The sequence below is a fragment of the Musca domestica genome, unplaced genomic scaffold, assembly GCF_030504385.1.
Source record: "Musca domestica strain aabys unplaced genomic scaffold, Musca_domestica.polishedcontigs.V.1.1 24, whole genome shotgun sequence".
NCBI classification, from domain to species: domain Eukaryota; kingdom Metazoa; phylum Arthropoda; class Insecta; order Diptera; family Muscidae; genus Musca; species Musca domestica.
This window is the reverse complement of record NW_026712272.1, coordinates 7,738,158-7,762,792: the sequence shown is the minus strand read 5'-3', so window position 1 is coordinate 7,762,792 and position 24,635 is coordinate 7,738,158. Positions and strand designations below refer to the sequence as shown.

General features: G+C 35.5%; 2 protein-coding genes across 3 annotated transcripts in view; one reads left to right on the top strand and one right to left on the bottom strand.

The window, feature by feature from the left end:
• LOC101887729 (nuclear protein localization protein 4 homolog) overlaps positions 1 to 24,558 on the top strand; it is a 53,068-nt gene extending 28,510 nt beyond the window's left edge. For both annotated transcript variants that reach the window (XM_005179985.4, XM_005179984.4), the window contains exons 8-9: positions 23,895 to 24,310; positions 24,374 to 24,558. In XM_005179985.4, the coding sequence (XP_005180042.1) occupies positions 23,895 to 24,310; positions 24,374 to 24,551 (594 nt within the window). In that variant the 3' untranslated portion in view covers positions 24,552 to 24,558. The remainder of the gene's footprint in view (positions 1 to 23,894; positions 24,311 to 24,373) is intronic.
• Positions 206 to 14,852, bottom strand: LOC131802750 (uncharacterized). The gene is made up of 2 exons (XM_059123279.1): positions 14,730 to 14,852; positions 206 to 2,593 (listed from the first exon to the last, which is right to left on the bottom strand). The coding sequence occupies exon 2, from the start codon at positions 2,585 to 2,587 to the stop codon at positions 347 to 349; it is 2,241 nt and encodes a 746-aa protein (XP_058979262.1). The 5' UTR covers positions 2,588 to 2,593; positions 14,730 to 14,852; the 3' UTR covers positions 206 to 346.
• Positions 24,559 to 24,635: the final 77 nt, after the last annotated feature.

The window sequence follows — 24,635 nt, the reverse complement described above, 5'->3', positions numbered from 1 at the left end:
TCCGTAAAGATATTTTTGCCAAGAAAATTATTTTTGCCGTGAAATTTTTTTCGCCTCAAAATTTTTTTCGCCTCGAAAATATATTTTCGCCTAGAAAAGTATTTTCGCTTAGAAAAATATTTTCGCTCAGAAAAATATTTTCGCCTTGAAAATATTTTCGCCTAGAAAAAATATTTTCGCCTTGAAAAAATATTTTCGCCTTGAAAATATATTTTCGCCTTGAAAATATATTTGCCTAGAAAATTATTTTCGCCTAGAAATTTTTTAGTTTCGAAAATATTTTAGCTTTGGAAATATTTTTGCCTAGGAATATATTTTCTCCTAGAAAATCATGTCACCTCCCCCCTTAGATGCCACCCTGTAAATTCCTCTTGGCAAATTCATACACCCCACACTGGGCCACACTGATGTGGCCCATGCCAGCTGCGGCCGAACCCAGAGCATTTTGTTTATCGCTATTTTGTACCTGAGCCTGCGATATATTCCAAACCACCTCCAAGCCTTCAATGACCCGACCAAATATGGCACTAAACGGCCTCACCTTAAGGATAATACGAAACTGAGAGCCCACCAGACACTGAGAGTCATAGATTTTCTTTGCTCGACGCATACCCACCGCTCCAATAAATGGAGGGATTTTCGTATCGTCCGGAACGAATTGAGCCTCATCGTAAATGGAACGACTGCCATAGCCATTGTTCTGATCTATGTCGCCCGTGATGATGCTCTGATTGGGATAGCATTTGAAGACCTTGCAACCACGATAGCCCACACCCTTTTCGTGCGAGCACAGGGCATGGAAGTTGTAGGCCATTTTGGGGGCATAGCTGGCATATACCTTGATTAGGACACGACCCAAGAACTCACCGCCCCGCTCGAAATCGAAATAGTAAATGTGGTTGTTGTCATTGCTGATCGGATTGAGCAGCAGTAGATCGATGCACTTCCCCACCTCTTCGAGTTGTTTGTACTGGGAGACGGTAAGGGGTCCGGTGAACAAGTCGAACGAGTCCTGGGTGTGGTGGCTGTCGAAGGATTTCTGGGAGCTGGCTATTTCGGCATAGGTCTTACGTTTGATTTGTAGCTGGTCATAGGATGAAATTCCTCCCCCTCCTCCTCCTCCACCACCTGTTCCCTGGTAGTTTGTGGGGGAACCATTTTGATGATAGCTGCCAATTCCGGACGAGGCCGATGAGCTGGAATTAGATGTGGAAGTGGAATTTGAACTGGCCGTGCCTCCCAGGGGAGTGGCTGACTTTTGATTTTGTTGGTGGGTCTTGAAGTTGGCAATAATCTGCTGCTGGTACTGCTGATAACGCCAGAGCTGGTTTTCGAAAAACTGCTGCTTCTGCTTGGAGTAGCGCAGGTACAGATGGAATACACAGTAGTTGGTCAGGTGCAGCATGGGATTGCTGGGCATTTGAATGCCATCCCCCGCCCCGGTTGCCGGCGAAGACCGCAAATCCTGTTTCTGGAAAATCTGCTGCATGCTGGAAAAATCCAAGAGCCTTTCATTGCTGGCAATCAATTCGCTGATCTGATACTGGCGCAACATTTCCTTGTGTTTCAGATAGAATCTCTGTTTCTCCTCCGCCACGGCTTGGCTGAGTTTCTGATAGTCCTGGGGACTACACTCAGGCATCAGATCCATGTGAAGTTGTAGCATTTTAACAGTTTCCCGCATGCCATCCATGGCCTGGCCATGGGATTGATTTTGCAGCTCCTGTTCCAGGTGGGTTTTGAGGGTGCAGCAGGATTCCAGCAGACCTAAAAGGAACTCTCTTTGGATGCGCTGTAGATGTTCCATGTCACCGAGAGATCCTTGTAATTTGCCAATATCCTGTTGCAGGCGATGCTGATATGATTCCTTGGCCTCTTGGAGATTTTGTATCATGTGGTCCTGGTGCTCGGGTCCGGAGTTACAACCACGACACAGGCTGAGATTGCAGCTGGCGCACCACAAAATATTCGGCATGCCATGGAGCATGCAATTCTCGCCCGGCAACATGTGGGCCAAATTCTGGCCAAGGGAGGAGCAGCCATTATCTGATCCGCTGCCACCTCCCGCCCCTCTATGCTGGTGGCCTTGCAACAGACTCAAGTGGCCATTGTTGGGATTCAGGGAGCTATGATTCGAATTACTACTAATACTGTTGCTGTTGTTGTTGCTATAAAATAAACCACAACCTATGGAATTATCGGAGGCTATCGAGGCCGAACGTGTGGATATTTGGGTATCGATATCGGCTAAATGGCTGTTATTGTGGCCGTTATTTGGATTGAGATTGGCGGCAGCACTACTGTTTGGCAGAATTTCCAAAGTCTTATTTAGGCCATCGATGTCGATGGTCTGCTGGCAGTTGGCACAATCGAAGTGGGCAAAATCACTCGACTTGCCGATCATGTCCTCGAGGCAGGACAGGCAGAACCAATGTTTGCATGGCAATGATTTTGGCACGGAATTATTGAAGTTGAATGGCAAATGGCAGCCGCTGCAATTGATAATGTTATTCAGTGTTGTTGTTGTGTTTCCATTTGATGTTGTTGTTGTTGTTGTTATTGTTGTTTTATGTGTCGACACAGCCATATTGATCTGTTGCGGGGAGAAAAAAAGGGGTAAAGAGGTAAAGAAAATTGAGATTTTTCGTTTTTGAAAATAATTTTTAATTCGAATATTTTTTGAGAATATTTTTTTCTTTAAAGTTACAAATAGTTCTAAAATGGTACTAAATTTCAAAAATGGTACCATTTGGTATTATGTGAACGGAAAGAGCTAAAAACTTGAAATTTGATATGGGAGGGGTCAAGGTTGGAAAGTAAGTTTGATATCTGAAGGTGAAATTGCAAATGTGTACTAAGTGTGGGAACTGTACTAAATGGTACTAAATTTGGAAGAGTTTCGTTTAGGGTGAACGGATGGAGGTGGGATATTGAAATTTTGTATTGGGGTCTCTCTTGGTGGTGGGTTTGTGATATAAAGGTGGTTTTGGAAATGTACACTACAATTGCACGAAAAGTACTAAATGGTACTATATTTGGTACAATTTGGTATTGGGTGAACAGATAGTGCTTGAAATCTTAAATTTGGTATTAGGCTCACTGTTGGTGTGTAGACCGGAGATTTGGAGGTGGTTTTGGAAATACGTACTAAAAAGTACTAAATGGTACTAAATTTGATTTTTTTGAGAAAGGAATAGAGATGGAAATCTGAAATTTAGAGTGAATGTCCGATATATTGTGTAGGATAGGCAAACCAAAGAATTTTTTCATAAATCTAACTAAACGTGTACCAAAAGTACCAAATTGTACTAAATTTGGTATCACTTGGAATTATGTGAAGGGAGAGTGGTTAAATGTGGAAATTTGGAATTCAGAATCACTTGAATTGTTGGTTATAGGTTGGTGTGACAAAGAAATGGTTCTTGGAAATGTGTACACGAAAAGTACTAAATTGTACTTTATTTGGTACAATTCGGTTTTGGGTGAGCAGATATTGCTTGTAATGTGAAATTTTGGCATTGCGGTCGATGTTCATGTTTAGCCAGCACCTTGGAGATGGTTTCGGAAATGTGTATTTTAATTGTACGAAAAGTACTAAATAGTACTAAATTTGGTATTGGGTGATGGAAGGGAGAGAAATTTCGGAAATTTGATATTTATATTACTGATGGTATTGGTACTGATCTGTGCTTAAAATTTTGCGGTGGTTTGGAAAAGCGTCCTATATTTGTACGAATAGTACTAAATGGTACAAAATTTAATATTGGGTGAGGATATAAGGCTGGAATTATCAAATTTGGTAACGAGGTCTCTGTTGGTATCCGCAATTGAGATATGGAAGTAGTTTTGGAAATGTGGACTTTAATTGTACGAAAAGTACTAAATAGTACTAAATTTAATATTGGGAGAAGGGATAGAGGTAACAGTCTGATATTCAATATTTAGATTATTGATGGTATCCGTGTTTGAGATTTGACGTTGGTTTGGGAATGTGTCCTATATTTGTACGGAAAGTACTAAATTGGGTATTGGTGGAGGAATAGAGCTAAATTCTTGAAATTTGATGTTGAGGCCTTTGTTGGTATCTAGAATTGAGATATGGAGGTGGTCTTGGAAATGTGTACCATCAATGATCGAAAAGTACTAAATGGTATTAAATTAGGTACAATTTGATATTGGGTGAACACATTGTGCTCGCAGTTTGAAATGTTGTATTAGGGTCGCTGTTCATGTGAAGCCTGGACACATGGAGGTGGTGTTAAAAATGTGTACTATATTTGTTCGAAAAGTACTAAATAGTACTACATTTGGTATTGGGTGACGGGTTGGGATAGAAGTTAAATACTAAAAAACTGATATATTTTGATTACCAATGGGCTCTGTGTTTGAGATTTGGCGTTGTTTGGAAATGCGTCCTTATTTGTACGATTGGACTAAATGGTACTAAATTTGGAATTAGGTGAAGGGTAGAGGTAGAATTCCGAAATTTGATATTGGGTCCACTGTTGGTATCTGGAGTTGAAATTCGGAGGTGGTTGTGAAAATGTGTACTAACATTGTACAAAAATTACTAAATAGTACTACATTTGGCATTAAGTGAAGGAATAGCGATGAAGTCCTGAAATTTAATATTTCGATTACTTAAGTTATCTGTGTTTGAGATTTGGCGGTGTATTGGGAGAGCGTCCTATATTTGTACGAAAAGTACAAAATGGTACTAAATTTGGTATTGGTTGAGGTGATAGAAGTAAAATTCTGAACTTTGATATCGAGATTGTTGGTGGCCTCTGTGTTTAAGATTTGGGTGTGATTTGGAAATGCATTCCATATTTGTACGAAAATTGCATAAGTTTACAATCCCATACGACTCCAAGATCAACAAAGGTATCAACTTTTTCCAGAGAATTTTTTTCAATTTTCGTGGTTTTTTCTCGATTTATTCGATATAATTTATTATTCAAGCACGAGATTAATATTACGAAAATACAAAAATAATATCTCCGAAATATTTTCTACACTCACATCGTTTCTCCGAATTATTTTCTAAACGAAAAAAAAAATTCTACGAAATATTTTGTTACGAATATAATTTTGTTCTAATTTTCTTAACTCCGAGACGAAACTTTTTTCCCCGAAACATTTTCGTTACGAAAATATTTTTTCAGAAATATTTTCTATACGGAAATAATTTGTCCCCTCCAATAATTATTTTTAATATTTCATTATAAAAAATTAAAGTTTAATATTTATTAATATTTAATACTTATTTTTCAAAGAAATTTATTTCTTTCGCCACATTTTCATTAAGAAAAACATATTCTCTCAAAAATTATTAGAAAATATTTCTCCTTAATTTTTCAAGGCTTTTTAGCACATTTTTGTAGGTTAGTGTTGTAAATTTAGCCGCCAAAAACTGCCTTGGCCCCCAACAAACACACACAAACGCACGGCTTTAAATAGATTGCACTTTGTGAAACACAACAAAAAACACCTGTATGCAACAATGTGCGGTTTTACTACGGAAATCACAACCAACAACAACAGCAGCAAAAAAAAAAAAAACAGGATGTCATTCACAAAATTCATGAAAGTTTTGTTTTTCCCTCTTTCTCTCTCTTTCAAACTGTTTCCCTCTCTTCATAAGTGCGTGTGCTTTTGAGAGATTGCAAACATTACTATTTTTATATCAGCTCTCTGTCTTGCTCTCCTGCTCAGAGACCTACTTACCAATGAGACGGAGAGCATTATTATTGGCCTTGATATTGAATCCTAACTGGCAATGAGAAAGACTTTTCGTTTGGCATTGTGTTGTTTTTGTTTGTTTGTTTTTGATATTTGTAGCGGTCGTTTAAGGCGAGAATCTGTATACGCGGGTGTATGTGTTTGTGTGTGTGTTTTAAGTCGGCCTGTATACGTTTTTTCCGCCTTAACCTTCACCTTGAACATACAGTTAATCATCTTGGGGGCCATTTGCTTATGAAAGGAGGATTTGCATCATAGTTTGGTGGACCACTCCCACCCCCACTCTTCCTTCTTCCCTCATCTTGGAAGCCTAGATTCTTGATGTTTTCTTGTCGTTAGGCTGTTGATTTTTCCTCCTTTAGACATTCGTAGATATAATGGAGGAATACAATCGTAGGAAAAATGTGTTGCAAATGAAGGTGAAATGATAATGACGCGGCGAAGGAGGGGGGAGGAGGAAAAATTGAATAAGGCAAATTACCATTGACGATTGAGCAAGCACCTTGCACACTCACGCACACACACAAATATATTTACACTATGCAAAACGACATAGCAATGTGTGTGTTTGTGCGACTTGATGGCTGTTTGTCCTTCCTGATTTACTATTTTGTGTGTGCGTGTGTAGGAGAGCTCTTCACGTATTCGAAATCTCTTCAAATGCAATAAAGAAAGGCAACGTTTCACATTTTGAAAGGACCTTGAGAATGCTTTTCCAAAAAAAAAAAAAAAAAAAAAAAAAAAACAAAGTATGAAATGGGAGAAAAAAAAACAACATTAACATATTCAAATTAAATTACGGATGCGTTTTGTGTTCAAGTTCACAACCATGGGGTGTAACGAAGAGTGTTGCAAATTTTCGGAAGAAACTCTTTTCTCTTATAATAAATAAAAAAAGTCCGAACAAAATATTTCCATTAATGATTTTTTCCCATTTAGAAAAAATCTGCAAAAGAAACGAATTAAGAACGGGATTTCCATGTAAAAAAATTCGAAAAAATACATTGCAACCTTAGAAACCAATAGTGACCTTCATATCAAATTTCAGAATTTTCTGCTCTATCCCTTCACCCAATCCTCAATTCTGTACCACTTAGTACTTTTCGAACAATTATAGTGCACATTTCCAAAAGCACCTTCATTTTTAAATTCTAGATATCAACAGAGGATTTGAGGATTGCAACCCTATCCCTTCACCTAATATCAATTTTAGTACCGTTTAGTAATTTTCGTTCAAATATAGGACACATTCTCAAACCACCGGCAAATCTCAAACACAGATACCATCAGTATTCCAAATATCAAATTTCAGAATTTTATCTCCATCTCTTCACTCAATACTCTTTTTAGTACCATTTAGTACTTTTCGTACAAATAAAGGACGCATTTCCAAAATCTCCTCCACATCTCAATTCCATATTTCAACAGAGACCGCGATATCAAATTAGAGGATTTCAGCCATTTACCAAATATCAAATTTAGTACCCACATTTTGTACCATTTAGTACTATTCGTACACGTATAGGACACATTTCCGAAACCACCTCCAAATCTCAATTCCAGCTATCAACAGACACCTCAATATCAAATTTGAGGATTCCGGACCTATCTTTTCACCCAGTACCAAATTTAGTACCACTTTTCGAACAATTATAGTACATTTCTGAAACCACCTCCACACCTCAATTCCAGATACCAACAGAGGCTTCAATATCAAATTTGAGGATTCCAGACCTATCCCTTAACTCAGTACCAAATTAAGTACCATTTAGTACTATTCGTACAAATATACGACGCATTTCCAAAACCACCTCCATATCTCAATTCCATATACCAACAGAGGCCTCGATAACAAGTTTGAGGATTCTAGCCATTTACCCAATATCAAATTTCGTACCCAAATGTAGTTCAATTTCGTACTTTTCGTACAAATATAGCACGTATTTTCAAACCACCTCCAAATCTCAATTCCAGCTACCAACAGACACCTCAATATCAAATTTGAGGATTCCAGACCTATCCCTTAACTCAGTACCAAATTAAGTACCATTTTGTACTTTTCGTACAAATATAGGACGCATTTCCAAACCACCGCCAAATCTCGATTCTAGAGACCTCAAAATCAAATTTGCGGATTTCAGACCTATCTCTTTACCCGATGAGGATTCCAGATCTGTTATTTCACCCAATTACAAATTTAGTACCAATTAGTACTTTTCGTACAATTATAGAACATATTTCCGAAGCCACCTCCATTCTTTCAGGCTACACATAAACAGCAACCCTAATACCTATTTTCAGATTTTAAATACCAGCTGTTCACTTAATACAACATGTTTCCAAATTTTGTACTATTTAGTACATTTCGTGCACTTGTAGTAAACATTTCCAAAACCACCTCTAACCAAGCACAGAGTCCTTTAGTAATTTAAATTTCAAATTTTAAAATTTTATCTCTATCCCATCACCCCATATCAAATTTAGTACCACTTGTACTTTTCGAACAATTATAGTACACATTTTTGAAAACACCTCCATATATCCAGGCTACACATGAACAGCGATCCTAATACGAAATTTCAGATTTCGAACACTATCTGTTCAGTCAATACGAAATTGTACTAAATATAGTACTATTGGGCACTTTTCGTACACTTGTAGTACCCATTTCTAAAACAACCTCTTTATCATAAACCCATCACCAACTGGGAGTCCAATATCAACATTTCAAATTACCAGCTTTTTCCGCTCAACCAAAACGGAATTGTATCAAATTTAGTACCATTTAGTACTTTTCGTACAGATATAGGACGAATTTTCAAACCACCGCCAAATTTTAAAACACAGAAGCCATCAGTAATATAAATATTAAATTTCAGAATTTTGTCTCTATCCCTTCACCTAAAACCAAATTTAGTACCAATTAGTACTTTTCGTACAATTATAGTACACAATTCCAAATCCACCTCCAAATCTCAACATCAGATGCCATCGGTAATCTAAATATTAAATTTCAGAATTTTATCTCTATCCCTTCACTCAATACCCAGCTTAGTACCATTTAGTACTATTCGTACAATTACATTACACATTTCCAAATCACCTGCATATCTCAATTCCACATGCTAACAGTGACCTCAATATCAAATGTGAGGACTCCAGCCCCATCCCCTCACGCAATAACAAATTTAGTACCATTTAGTACTTTTCGTACAATTATAGTATACATTTTGAAAATCACCTCCATATGTCCAGGCTACACATGAAAAGTTAGAATAGAATAGAATACTAATACCAAATTTAAAATTATAAGCATTATATGTTCACCCAATACCCAAATTGTACCAAAAATTGTACTATTTAGTACTTGTAGTGCAAAGTTCCAAAAAAAAAAACCTATCACACACAGGTTTCCAATACAAATTTTCCAAAATCCTGCTCCATTATTTCACCCTAAACTGAATTGTTCCTAATTTAGTACTATTTAGTACAGTTCGCACACTTAGTAGACAATTCCAAAACCACCTTCACATATATAAAACTTACTTTTCCGCCTTGATTTTCTCATACCAAAATTGAAGTTTTTAGCTCTATTTGTTCACATTATACTAAATGGTACAGTTTTTAAAGTTTAGTACTATTTTAGAACTATTTGTAATCTTATAGTTTGAATTAAAAAAAACTCTTTGGTACATCATCCCTGCACTCCATCAAAATCCATTAAATTTCCTAATTCTTGCTCATTCCGTTTGTCCAATTTTTAGTACATTTTAATACTTTTAGTACATTTTATAATTTTTAGTACCAATTTTCGAAAACCTATCACATTATCACACATCTACACATCAAGACTGTGATGTGCCTCATAAAGCTCTAGTAGATAATCTTTTCTTTTATAGGATTTTTTTTTTAAATATTTCAAAGGATATTTTGTATTTCATTTTTTACAAAAAAAAAAAAAAAAAATAAATAAATAAAAAATTCCTTTTGAAAAAGTCATTGAAAAATATTTAAAATTGTTTCGCAAAAAATATCTTTTGAAATTTTTTTTTATTTCAATTTCCCATTGCACCTACCTTCCCTTGACATTGTCCTTTAAGATTTTATTTTGTTTACAGTTGCCTCAACATTGACATACATTTCCTTCCGATAACTTACAGAGGCAAAAAAAAAACAATAACAAATTGATATTTGTTAAAGGACATTTATTTATAAATACCAGCCTCCCGTTTGGTTCTTTTTTCTCGCCAAACAAATTTAAGGTCATTTTTGTACGCTCTCTTTCTCTGTTACACACACTCTCTCTTCAATTTTGTTGCTCTCCCCCTAATGGAGAGCTTTAATCAAGTTTTATGCCAAGTAAACAATAACACCATTGTGAGGTCGTTTAGTAACCTTAAACTCTAGCCTTAACCTAAACCTTGAAACTGCATGCATGGACCAACTGGATTCGGTTGGTCGTTGTCCATGCATTTCTCCCCCCCCCCCCCCTTTTTAGACACGATATGCACTAATGTCCTCAATTCTGGCATACGTGTGTGTGAGTATGTATACATATGTATATGTTTTGGAGCAATACAAAAATAGCATTAAGGCTACTTGTTTGGTTATGGCAACAAAATGGGACATATTTTTGGAGGTTATTTTTGATTTTGGATATCATTGGAAAAATTTGCAACAGGATATGGCACAGTAGAGCCTCTTAAACAAAGATTTTCTTTTTGGAGAAAAAAGAGAAAATTTTCGTAGAAAATATTTTTTTATAGAGAGAATTTGAAAAAATAGAATAGAAAAATTTTCAGCGAAAAAAAAATTAATTCAGCCAATTTTCAAAAAGGGTAGTGTACTAACTGACTGAATATTTTCTGATATAGAAAATTTTTCTGAGAAAAAAATTTTCAATTTTCAAAAAGAGTACTGCAATGACTGACTGAGATTCAACGGCCAGACCAAACAACTGAAACTAAAATCTTGAAATTTTGAATTAGAGTCAGTCTTGGTGTGATAAGACTGGATTTTTTGGAAATTGATACTTAAATGTACTAAAAATATTAAAATGTACTTAAAGTACTAAAAATGTACTAAAAGTTGAGACTTTGTATACAGAAGGAGCTAGTATTTCGTACAAATATAAGACGCATTTTCAAATGTACTAAAAATATTAAAATGTACTTAAAGTACTAAAAATGTACTAAAAGTTGAGACTTTGTATTGGACATACAGAAGGAGCTAGTATTTCGTACAAATATAGGACGCATTTTCAAACCACCGCCAAATTTCGATTCCAGATACTAACAGAGACCTTAAAATCAAATTTGAGTATTCCAGCACTATCCCTACACCCAATCCCAAATTTAGTACCACTTAGTACTTTTCGTACAAATATAAGACGCATTTCTAAACCACTGCCAAATATCAAACACAGATACCAACATTTCTCTAAATCTCACAATTCAAAATTGCATTTCTATATCTTCACCAAAAAAAAAAAAACAAACAAATTTAGTACCACATGGACGCATTTCCATAACCATCTCCATATCTCAATTCCTGATACTAACAGAGGCCTCGATAACAAATTTGAGGATTCTAGCCATTTACCCAATATCAAATTTCGTACCCAAATTTAGTAAAATTTCGTACTTTTCGTAGAAATATGGCACGCATTTTCAAACCACCGCCCAATTTCGATTCCAGACAGCAACAGAGACCTCAAGAGCTAGTATTTTGAAATTTGATGGAGTGCAGGATAGATGTACCAGGGGATTTTTAGGAATGCCAACTTTAAGGTTACGAAAAATTCCCAAAATGGTACTAAAATTCTGAAATGGTAAAATGTGGACGAATAAAGGTACAAGTGTGAAATTCGGTTAGAGAATGAAGTTTCGAAAGCAACTTTGATATATGAAGGTGCTTTCGAAAATGTGTACTAAGTCCGCGAACTGTACAAAAAAGGTACTAAATATGAAAAAGTTTGGGGTAGGGTGAAAGGATGAAGCTGGAATTTTGGAAAAGTTTTGTTATGGGTTTCCTGTTGGTGGAGGTTGTTGTTTCTGATAAAGAGGTAATTTTGTAAATGTGTACCACAAGTGTACGAAAAGTACTAAATTGTACCATAATTAATATCAATAGAATTTTGAAATTTGATAGATTTTGATGGACTGCAGGATAGATGCACTAGAGGGTTATTAGGAATACTAATTTTAAGGTTACGAAAAGTTCTCAAAATGGTACTAAACTTCTGAAATGGTACCATTTGGTGAAAATGTTGACGGATAGAGCTAAAATTGTGAAATTCGGTTTGAGAATTAAGTTTGGAAAGCAACTTTGATATATGAAGGTGGTTTTGAAAATGTGTACCAAGGGCGCGAACTGTACGAAAAAGGTACTAAATATGGAACATGTTTGGGATAGGGTGAAAGGATGAAGCTGGAATTTTGGAAAAGTTTATTAAGGGGTTTCCTGTAGCTAGGTAGTTTTGTAAATGTGTACGACAAGTGTACGAAAAGTACTAAATAGTACTATAATTGATATCAATAGAGTTATGAAATTTGATAGATTTTGCTGAACTGCAGGATAGATGTACCAGAGGATTTTTAGGAATGCGAACTTTTAAGATTGCGAAAAGTTCTGAAAATGGTACTAAACTTCTGAAATGGTACCATTTGGTAAAAACTTGTACGAATAGAGCTCAAAGTGTGAAATTCGGTTTGAGAATCAAGTTTTGAAAGCAAATTTTATATATGAAGGTGGTCTTGTGTACTAAGTGTGCCAAATGTACTAAATAGTACTATACTTGGTACAATTCCGTTTTGGGTGAAAGGATGAAGCTGGAATTTTGGAAAAGTTTGTTATGGGGGTTGGTGGTGGTTGTTATTTGTGATAAAGAGGTAGTTTTGGAAATTTACACCACAAGTGTACAAAAAGTACAAAATAGTACTTTATTTCGTACAAATTGCTATTGGGTAAATAGAAAGCGCTTGAAATCTCGAAATTTGGTATTAGAATCACTGTTAGTATGTGGGATTGAGATCTGGAATTGATTTTGGAAAAAGTAGTAAAATGTACTAAATGGTACTAAATTTGATATTTGGGTTAGGGTGAAAGGATGAAGCTGGAATCTTGAAATGTTGGTATTGGGGGCTACCTGTTGGTGGTGGATAAGGATGTAGTTTTGTAAATGTATACTACAAGTGTACGAAAAGTACTAAATAGTACTATAATTGATAAAATTTGCTATTTGGTAAACAGATAGCGATTGAAATCTGAAATTTGGTATTAGGATCACTGTCAGTGTGTAGGTTTGAGATTTGGTGGTGATTTTGGAAATACGTACTAAAAAGTACTAAATATGGTTTTTGGGTTGTAAGCGGTTGAGAAATCTTAAATATGGCATTCGGAACACCTTTTGAGCGGTTAGGTTGGCATATGGCGGGGGAATTGGAAAAACGTACTAAATAGTACGATAGGTACTAAATAGTATTCATTTTGGTATTTGGAAAGGAATGTAGCTGGAATTCTGAAATTTGGAGTGTCTTTGATGTTGTGTTGGGTAGGCAATCTAAAGGATTTTTTGAAATAGTACCAAAAGTACTAAAATACACTAAATTTAGTACCATTCGGAATTATGTGAGCGGTTGGTGGTAAAATCTTGAAATTTGGTAAAAGAATCACTTCATGGCAATGGGGTTGAATGTATGGAGGTGGTTTTGGAAATGTGTACTAAATGTGAGAAATGTACCAAATGGTACTAAATTCTGTACAATTCTATTCTTGGGCAGCGGAAGAAGATTGTAATTTGATAAGCTGGTAGGATAAGCGTACGAAAGGATTCAGAATTAAAGTTGGTTTTGGAAATGTGTACTGCAAGTGCACGAATAGTACTAAATAGTACCATATTTGTAACATTTTAGTATTGCGTGAACAGATTGCACTTGAAATCTGAAATTTGGTATTACGTTCGCTGTTCATGTGCAGCTTGGACATCTGAAGCTGGTTTTTGGAAATTGTACGAAAAGTACGGAATTGTACTAAATTTGGTATTGGGTGAAGGGATTGAGCTAGAATCCTCAAATTTTATAATGAGGTCTCTGTTGGTATCTGGGATTGAAATTCGGGGGTGGGTTTGGTAATGCGTTCTATAAAAGTACCAAGTGGTCCTCAATTTTGTATTGAGTGAAGGGATACAGCTGAAATCTCCGTTAAGGTCTCCGTTGGTATCTGAAATTGAGATATGGAATTGGTATTTGAAATGTGTACTACAATTGTACAAAAAGTACTAAATTTTGTATTGGCTGAGATTTGAAATCCTGAAATTTTATATAAATGTCACTGTTGGTGTCTGTAGTTAAAATATGGTGATAGCGTTGGAAATCTGTACTATAATTGTTCGAAAAGTGCAAAGAGGTACTAAATTTGGTATTGGGTGAATTTGAAATCCTAAAATTCGATATTTAGGTTGCTGTAGCTTTCCAGGGCTTATGTATGGAGACATTGAAATAGTTGTGATCAGAAATATTTGAAAATATTTTCATACACAGAAAATTTTTCGGAAAAAACATTTTAGAAAAGAAAGGGAGAATTTTTTTTTTTTTTTTGAAGAACATATTTTTATAAAAAAAATTGCTAAACAAAATATGAAATTGAATAAAACTATGAAATTGAATGAAAATTCCTATAGTTTTTGTTTCTATTATCATTTGATGCTGGTTCCACTGTAAATAATTTTCCGCTTAACACGCATCAATGATGTTTTAAATTTCGCGGAATTCCCTATTTGGTTTACCACCTTATGGTTCGCAGGATGAATGGACACAACATACATACATGTAGATTGGGAAATCGCATTGCATGAATGACTGGTCATTGTGGTGGTGGGAGGATGGAGGTCCCGAAAACAAAAATCAAAAAAAAAAAACATGGAGCACATTTATGGTGACATCCTTGTATTTTTGGAGGTCATGGTGGAGGATGGCACAAGTACTTACTCTATTCGATTTCGGTGTGTCCAGTTTTATTTTTTTTTTTTGTTGTTTTTGTTGTAATCACAGCTCAACTATGGCATATAGAGATAGGCAGGAGTTGTACAGATTATGCATCAAAAATCAAAAAAGATGTTTTAAAAATATTTTCGCTACACTTTTTTCGTAGATATTTTTGGTAATAATTCTCTGAAAACTTTTGCAAAAAAATATCGTTGTTTTTTTGTTTTTTGTTATAGATTTTCAATTATTTTTTTAATTTTCTCAAACGTTTTCCTTTTTTAATTTTTCTCCCAAGTGCAACAGTTTTGGTTCACAGCTGCACTACTGATGTCGTCTTCCATGCAATACTCTCATTTATTTTCTCGTTTCTTTTGTTTTTCTTGTTTGCAATTTTTCTCGATTTTCTAAACTTTTTCACACTTTGGCAACATTTGTTTAGGAACTTTTGAAATCTGTGCAATTTTCTTTTTACAATTCTTTTTGCAATTAATATTTTTTTCGAATTTCTTTTTTTTTAATTTTTAATAAAATATTCTTCGATTTGGGTTTTTTTTTTGTAATTTTTAAAATAAATTTTTTTCAAAGATTGCGTATTTTTTTGGAATTTCGTTTATTGTTTAACCGTTTTCAATATCCACTTCCTTGGAGTACCACTTTGCAAGTGGTTGTCAATGCATTTTCGCAATGCACAAGTAATGCTGTTCGTTAGTTTTATGTATTTCCCTTTTGCCTGTAAACACGGCGAAAGCTTGGCCAACGAATGCATCTCAGGCTCTCTCTCAGTCCTTTGGTTGTAGGCAACAACTGGTATTGGTATTGTGTTCTCCATCTCGTTCTCTCGCTCTCTCACACAAAGTATTTTTCAAGTTCATGTACTTTGATTGAACACAGTAACCGCATTGCTCTCTGGGCACACACAAACACACACACACACGCAGACACACACATCTCTTCCATGGCCAAGGTCAGTGTTGTCGTTTGAGATTTTGGTTAACAAACAAAGATTTTACCTTGAAAAGCGACCAAAAAATCCCCCCACTGTAATAGTAAAAATCCCTGAAAAATAAGTTTCTTGTCATATATCTTCATAATTATAGAGATAGAATACGAGAGAAAGAGAGAGAGAGGGAGAGAAATGTAGAACAAACATAATGGTTCTTTGTATATGAATAAAAATCATATTTTCAGAAAAAGGTATCAAATTCTAAAAAACCAAATAATAAAATTAATTTGAATTTTATATTTTGAAAAACCCGACAAATTGTATATTTGGTCCAAAAAAAATGCTAAAAGGAAATCAACAGGTTTTGGCAAAAAAACATTAATTAATTTATAAACTGTGGAAAATCTGGCAGAGAAAATTTTGGAAACCGATCCAATTTTTGAATTTGGGCAAAAAGTTGTTAAAAGGGAAAAAATCAACAGGTTTTGCCACAAAAAAAAAAAACAATCAATCAATCAACGAATCAACAGGTTTTGGCAAAAAAGTATTAATTAATTTATAAACTTTGGAAAATCTGACCGAGGAAAATTTGGAAATAGATAAAATGAATTTGGGCTAAAAGTTGTTAAAAGGTTCTCAAATTAACAGGTTTTGCCGAAAAAAAAAAAATAATTAATTAATTTATCAATTTTGGGCAATTCGACCAAAATTTGAATAATTTCCAATCCCTACCAACAATGACAACCTACTTACTTGTAAAGTCCGCAAGTTACTGTAACTTAAAAAAATATACTCAAAAGAGCCGGATTTGTTCAAAATTTTCAAAAAACAATTTTTTTTTTGTGAAAACCGACCAAAATTGGATATAAAGTTTAAAATATTCTTAAAAAATAACAAAATAGTTTATTTTTATTATTTTTTTTTTTTTTAATAAAAAATAGTTTAGAAAACATAAAAAAACAATTTATCAGTTCAAAGAACCAAACAAATATTCTCGAATTTAGATTTAAAAAAATACGATATTTCGGAAAACCGACCAAAATCCTAATTTTTAATTTATGCCAAAAAATTACCAAAAAATACCCAAAATCAACAGTTTTTGTCAGGAAAAAAATGATTTGAAATTTCGAGAAATTCGACCAAAATATAATAATTCGGAAAACCGACCAAAAACCTCATTTTTTAATTTATGCTAAAAAATACCGAAAATACACTACATCAAAATTTTTTGTCAAAAAAAATATGTTTTCAAATTTTGAGAAATCCGACCAAAATATAATATTTCGGAAAACCAACCAAAACCCTAAAAAAAACTACCAAAAATACACTACATCAACATTTTTTTGTCAGGAAAAAATATGTTTTTAAATTTTGTGAAATCCGACCAAAATATAATAATTCAGAAAACCGACCAAAACCCTATTTTTTAATTTATGCCAAAAAAACTACCAAAAATACACTACATCAACATTTTTTTGTCAGGAAAAAATATGTTTTCAAATTTTGAGAAATCCGACCAAAATATAATATTTCGGAAAACCGATCAAAACCCTAATTTTTAAACTGTACCAAAAATACACTCCCTCAACAGTTTTTGTCAAGAAAAAAAATTATTTAAAATTTTGGGAAATCCGACCAAAAGTTGCAAAAAATACCCAATTCTCCCTGTTGGTATTTGAGGTTGAAATATAGAGATTGTTTTAAAAATGTGTACCATAATTGTTCGAAAAGTACTAAATGGTTCTAAATTTTATATAAGGTTAAGGGATAGAGCGTGAATCCCGAATTTTGATATTGAGGTTTCTGTTGGTATCTGGAATTGAGATATGAAAGGTGGTTCTGGAAATGTGTACTATAATTTCACGAAAAGTACAAAATGATACTTGATTTGGTTCTGGGTGAAGTGGTAGGTTTGGAATCCTCAAATTTGATATTGAGGTCTCTGTTGGTATCTTGGATTGAGATAAGGGTCGCTGTTGGTAACTGAAGTTAAGAAAAGGTGGTAGTTTTGGAAATGTGTACCACAATTGTTCGAAAAGTACTAACTGGTACTAAATTTGGTATTGAGTGAAGGGATAAGTTTGGAATCCTCAAATTTGATATTGAGGTCTCTGTTTTATCAGGCTTTTATATATGGAGGTGGTTTTCCAAAGCGTACCATAATTGTTCGAAATGTACTAAATGGTACTAAATTTTGTTTTGGGTGAAGAGATAGGGCTTAAATCCCAAAATTTGATATTGAGGTCTCTGTTGGTATTTGATGTTGAGGTTTTTGAAAATTAAAAACTATAATTGTACGAAAAGCACTAAATGGTACAAAATTTGGTACTGGGTGAATGGGTAGAGATAAAAATCTGAAATTTGATATTAAAATTACTGATGATATTTGACGTTGAGATATGGAGGTTGTACTAAAGTGCTAAATTCCGAAATTTGATATTGAAGTCTCTGCTGGTATTTGGTGGTGGTTTTTCAAAGGAGTGTCATAATAGTTCGAAAAGTACTAAATGGTACTAATTTTGGATAATTGAAAAAATGTGGATTTTGAGTACTAACAAGAAAAAAAAACAGTAAATTCGGCTGGGCCGAACTTTGAATACCTTCCACCATTTGGAACGAATTTGGAAATGTTTGAAAAAAACTTAAAAAAATTCTGTTAAAATTTTAAAAGTACCAAATATAGAAAGTCGTCGTCATATTGGCGATCTATACGAAGACGTGGACTTGCATGGGCAACTTTTGTCATAGGTCATTACAATATTCAAATACGAAACTTGAAAAAATGTCGGTGAATAAACACCTAAAATCATGAAAATGCCGAATATAGGGAGGTACCGTTATAGGGGGGTTATATCAAGACGTGATCCGGCATAGGCAATTTTCCGTCACAAGCTGTAGTACGTATTGGGACTTCAAGTACGAAATTTCAAACAATTTCGGTGAATATTTCACCTAGAACCGTCAAAATAATGAATATAGGGAGGTACTGATATATGGGGCCTATACGAAGACCTCGACCTGCATAGAAAATTTTCTGACATTGACTTAAGTTCCCATAACGAACTCTAAATACGAAATTTCGAAACAATTCCGGTGAATATTGTACCTAAAATCATTAAAATACCGAATATGGAGAGGAGACGGTATGGGGGGCCTATACGAAAACGTGGACCTGCACGGACAATTTTCTGTCATAGACTGTAGTTCCCATTACGAACTTCAAATGCCAAATTTGAAACAATTCCGGTGAATAATGTCGCCAAAATCATTAAAATACCAAATATCGGAGGGTGCCGTTATGTGGGGGCTATACGAAGACGTGGGTCGGCATACGCAATTTGTTGTCATAGTCTGTAGTACCCATAAAGATCTTCAGATACGAAATTTGAAACAATTCCGGTAAATAATGTCGCTAAAATCATCCAAATACGGAATATCGGGGGTACCGTTGTATGGGGGCTACACGAAGACGTGGATCGGCATACGCAATTTTTTGTCATAGGTTGTAGTACCCATTACGAACTTCAAATACGAAATTTGAAATAGTTCCGGTGACTAATGCCGCTAAAATCATCAAAATACAAAATATCGGGGGGTACCGTTGTATGGGGGCTACACGAAGACGTGGGTCGGTATACGCAATTTTTTTGTCATAGACTGTAATACCCATTAGGAACTCTTAATACGAAATTTGGGACAATTCCCGTGACAAATGTCGCTAAAATCATCCAAATACTGAATATCGGGGGGTACCGTTGTATGGGGGCTACACGAACACGTAGGCCGGCATAGGCAATTTTTTGCCATAGGCTGTAGTACCCATTAGGAACTCTTAACACGAAATTTGAAACAATTCCGGTGAATAGTGTCTCTAAAATCATCCAAATACCGAATATCCGGGGGTACCGTTGTACGGGGGCTACACGAAGACGTGGGCCGACAAACGCAATTTTTTGTAATAAGTTGTAGTATCCATTACGAACTTCAAATATGAAAATTGAAACAATTCCGGCGAATTTTATCTCAAAAATCATGAAAATACCGAATATCGGGGGTACCGTTGTACGGGGGCTATACGAAGACCTGGACCTGTTTAGACAATTTTCTGTCTAAGTCTGTAGTATCTATTATGTACTTCAAATACCGAATTTGAAACAATTACAGTGAACAATGTAGCTAAAATCGTTAAAATATGTAATATCGGAAGGTACCCATATATGAGGGCTATACGAAGACGGGGACCTGTTTAGACAAATTTCTGACATAGGCTGTAGTATCTATTACGAACTTCAAATACCAAATTTAAAACAATTCCGGTGAATAATATCGCTAAAATCATCAAAATACCGAATATCGGAGGGTACCGTTGTATGGGGGCTACACGAAGACGTGGATCGGCATACGCAATTTTTTGTCATAGGCTGTAGTACCCATTAAGATCTTCGAGTACGAAATTTGAAACAATTCCGGTGAATAATGTCTCTAAAATCATCCGAATACCGAATAGGGGGGGGGGGGTACCGTTATATGGGGGCTATACGATATCGTGGACCTATGTAGACATTTCTCTTCCATGGGGTAAAGTGCTTAGAAAGAACTTCTTTTGTGGATTTTCAGTCAATTCCATTGAAAAATGTGGTTAAAATCACCAAAATACCGAATATCGGGGGGTACCGTTATATGGGGGCTATATGATATCATGGACCGATAAAGCCCATCTTCGAACTTGGCTTGCCTGCCAGGACAAAAAACTGAGCTGTGCTAAATTTTAGCTTCCTATCTTAATTCGTTTTGACTCTAGCGTGATTACAACAGACGGACGGACGGACAGGACCAAATAGTTTTATTGAATTTTATGCTGATCAAGAACATATATACTTTGTTGGGTCTAAACTTATTATTTCCATGAGTTACAAATGGAATGACAAACTTAATATACCCTCCATACTATGTATGGTATGGTGGAGGGTATCAAAATAGTCAAGAATAAAATATCTTGTTTTGATGCCTATCAATCAATCAAAATATTCCAGAAAATATGAAATCTAACGAAATATATAACTATTCTCTTAAAAGGATCATAAATCTTAAATAGACCCAAAAATAATAAATAAATTAAAAAAATCTCCCTCGGAGAAGATTTATTTAATATAATTTCCTAACACCCCCTTTGGTCTCTAAATGGCGAAATTTAAATATTTGCCCAATATTTTTCCTCGAAAACATCCAAACTGGCAACTCTGCCCCCCAATTAACCACAATTCTCTCTTCAACTAATACAAACGCATGCATGCACAGACACACTCGTCGCATTCATGGCCAAGGTACCAAAATATTCAAAGCCATACCAAACAGCCAGCCAGCCAGTCAGCCATCCAAAAATACAGCAACAAAAAGTGTTACAACTTTGCAAGGCTGTTGGACCCACACAAGTCCAATGTCAATGGAAACGCAGCATCAACATGGTCAAATGGTATGTACCTGATGACGCTGTGTGCATATATGTGTGTGTGTGTGCGGGCGCGTCTGTGTATCTCTGTTCAATTATGCACTTGCTTGTTGTAGTTTGTTTTATTACGGAAGTACCATTGAGTAAATGGAGATTTTCAATGCGGAGAAGGGTGTTGCGTGGCGTATGAGTAATATTTTTTACGATATTGTTGCGTATACGCACCAAAGTTAGGCCATTTTGGAAGTTTGCAGATTTTTTAAGAATATTTTTTAAAATCATGATTTTAGGCTCTTGTTTAAGCCTTATGTTACCTTCCTTTTATTATACCCTCCACCGGGTAGTATGGAGGGTATATTAAGTTTGTCATTCTGATTGTAACACCTCGAAATATACATTTCAGACCCCACAAAGTATACATATTCTTGATCAGCATAAAATTCTATGTCGAGTTAGCGATGTTCGTCCGTCTGTGGAAATCACTCTAGCTTCCGAACGAAATGAAGTAGGTTGATAAAATTTTACTCCAATGTATATAATGTCTACAGGACTTTTAGTACTGAAAATGGGCCATGTAGGTCCACGTTTTGGTATAGTCCCCATATAATTGTACCTCCCGATATTCGGTATTTTGGTGATTTAAGCGACAAATTTCACCGGAATTGTCCCAAATTTTGGTATTTGAAGTTCGTAATAGATACTACAGCCTAAGACAGAAAATTGTCTGTGCCGGTCCACGTTTTGGTATAGCCCCCATATAATGGTACCTCCCGATATTCGGTATTTTTATGATTTTAGCGACATTATTCACCGGAATTATTTCAAATTTGGTATTTGAAGTTCGTAATGGATATTACAGATCCACGTCTTCGTATAGGCCCCATATAAGGGTACCTCTCCATATAACCGTACCTCCCGATATTCGAATTTTAGCGACATTATTCCACGAAATTGTTTCAAATTTTGTATTTGAAGTTCGTAATGGATACTACAGCCTAAGACAGAAAATTGTCTGTGCAGGTCCACGTCTTCGTATAGCCCCCATATAACGTCACCTACCGATATTCGGTATTTTGGTGATTTAAGCGACATTTTTTATCGGAATTGTTTCAAATTTGGTATTTGATGTTCATATTGGATACTACAGCCTAAGACAGAAAATTGTCTGTGCAGGTCTGCGTCTTCGTATAGCCCTCATATAACGGTAACTCCCGATATTCGGATTTTAGCGACATTATTCACCAGAATTATTTCAAATTTGGTATTTGAAGTTCGTAATGAATACTAGAGCCTATGACAGAAAATTGTCTGTGCAAGTCCACGTCTTCGTATAGCCCTAATATAACGGTAACTCCCGATATTCGGATTTTAGAGACATTATTCACCGGAAATGTTTCAAATTTGGTATTTGAAGTTCGTAATGAATGCTGCAGCCTCTGACAGAAAATTGTTCGTGCATATCCACGTCTTCGTATAACCCTCATATATCGGTACCTTCCGATATTCGGTATTTTGGTGATTTTGGCGACATTATTCACCGGAAATGTTTCAAATTTGGTATTTGAAGTTCGTAATGGATATTACAGGCTATGACAGAAAATTGCCCGTATAGCCCCCATATAACGTCACCTACCGATATTCGGTATTTTGATGATTTTAGCCACATTATTTACCAAAATTGTTTCAAATTTGGTATTTGAAGTTCGTAATGGATACTACAGCCTATGGCAGAAAAATGGCTGTGCAGGTCCACGTCTTCGTATAACCTCCAAATAACGGCACCTCCCGATATTCGGTATTTTGACGAATTTAGCGACATTAGACTCCGGAACTGTTTCAAATTTAGTATTTGAAGTTCGTAATTAATACTTCAGCTTCTGACAGAAACTTGTCTGTGCAGGTCCACGTTTTGGTATAGCCCCCATATAACGGTACCTCCCAATATTCGGTACTTTAATGATTTTAGCGACATTATTCACCGGAACTGTTTAAAATTGGGTATTTGAAATTCGTAATGGATGCTACAGCCTATGACAGAAAATTGTCCGTGAAGGTCCACGTCTTCGTATAGCCCCCATATATCGGTACCTCCTGATATTCGGTATTTTGATAATTTTAGCGACATTATTCCCGGAATTGTTTCAAATTTGGTATTTGAAGTTCGTAATGGATACCACAGTCTAAGACAAAAAATTGTCTGTGTAGGTCCACGTCTTCGTATAGCCCCCATATAACGGTACCTCCCGATATTCGGTAATTTGGTGATTTTAGCTTCATTATTCCCGGAATTGTTTCAAATTTGGTATTTGAAGTTCGTAATCGATACTACAGCCTCTGACAGAAAATTGTCCGTGCAGGTCGACGTCTTCGTATAGCCCCCATATAACGGCTACATTCGATATTTTTAAGATTTAACAGAATTTTTAACGTATTTTTTTTTTTTTTTTGTTTTTTTGAAAATGCCCAAATTCGTTCCAAATGTTGGAGGGTATTCAAAGTTCGGCCTGGCCGAACTTATTTGCAAAATTATTTTTTTATAATTTTTTATTTTTTTTTTTACATTTTTTGTGACTTTTTTAAGGTTTCCCGAATAAATTTTCGGGGTCTAATATATTTTAAAAAAATATTTTCTTGGGGAACACTTACCAAAGCTGCTTCTGAAATACCTACCCAAAAATTAACCACATTAAAAAAAAAAAAAAATAAAAAATTTATTTTTTCAAAATTGGTTTTCATTTATTAAAAAAAAATTTTCTTTTTCAAAATTTTTTTCCAGGAAAAAGATCAATATGGCAATGAAGTGCAACGTTTGGCCCGTCCACTGCCGGTGGAATATCTGCTGGTCGATGTGCCGGCCTCGACGCCATTGCAGCCGCAGTTTACGTTCTCAAAATATGACAAACGTCAACCATTCCCCGTGGAAAATCGTTACTTGGATGGCCACCTACAAGACTTCAATGCCCTGAGCGCCTATCTCTCACAGTGGGATGATGAGGACTTTCTCGAGGCCATATCTGATTTTCATCTTCTCGTTTATTTGTATAAAATGGATATGTTGCCCATGCGCCAGCATATGATGCCGCTGCTGGAGGCGGTGCGCAATAAGAATCCCAATATGGCCTATGCCTTTAAAAAGGAAGAGGTGTGGAAATTATTGGAATCGCTGATACAGGCCAGCTCAAGTGGTAGTGGGTGAGTTTTGTTGAAACATGATATTTAAATAGGATTTCTAATTTTACCTTTTTACTCTCCTAGGGGCACCACAAGTTATCCTTCCGCATCCTCAACAAATCGCACCGGTGCCGGTGGTGGCTCCTCATCCAATGCCATGGAAAGTTCCGGCATTGATGGCAACACCTGGACCTGTAACCACTGCACGTTTATCAATCGCAGCGAATTGTCATCCTGTGAAATTTGCTCTCTGCCCAGATAGATTTCCCCCCAACAAAAAAAAAAAAAAATGGATTTCCACCAAATTTCCAAAGTCTGCTGTTGCCGCTGCTACTACTGTCTATCA

Coding starts and splice junctions, on each gene's coding strand:
- LOC131802750 (XM_059123279.1), bottom strand. CDS start 2,587: ATGGCTGTGTCGACACATAAAACAACAATAACAACAACAACAACAACA.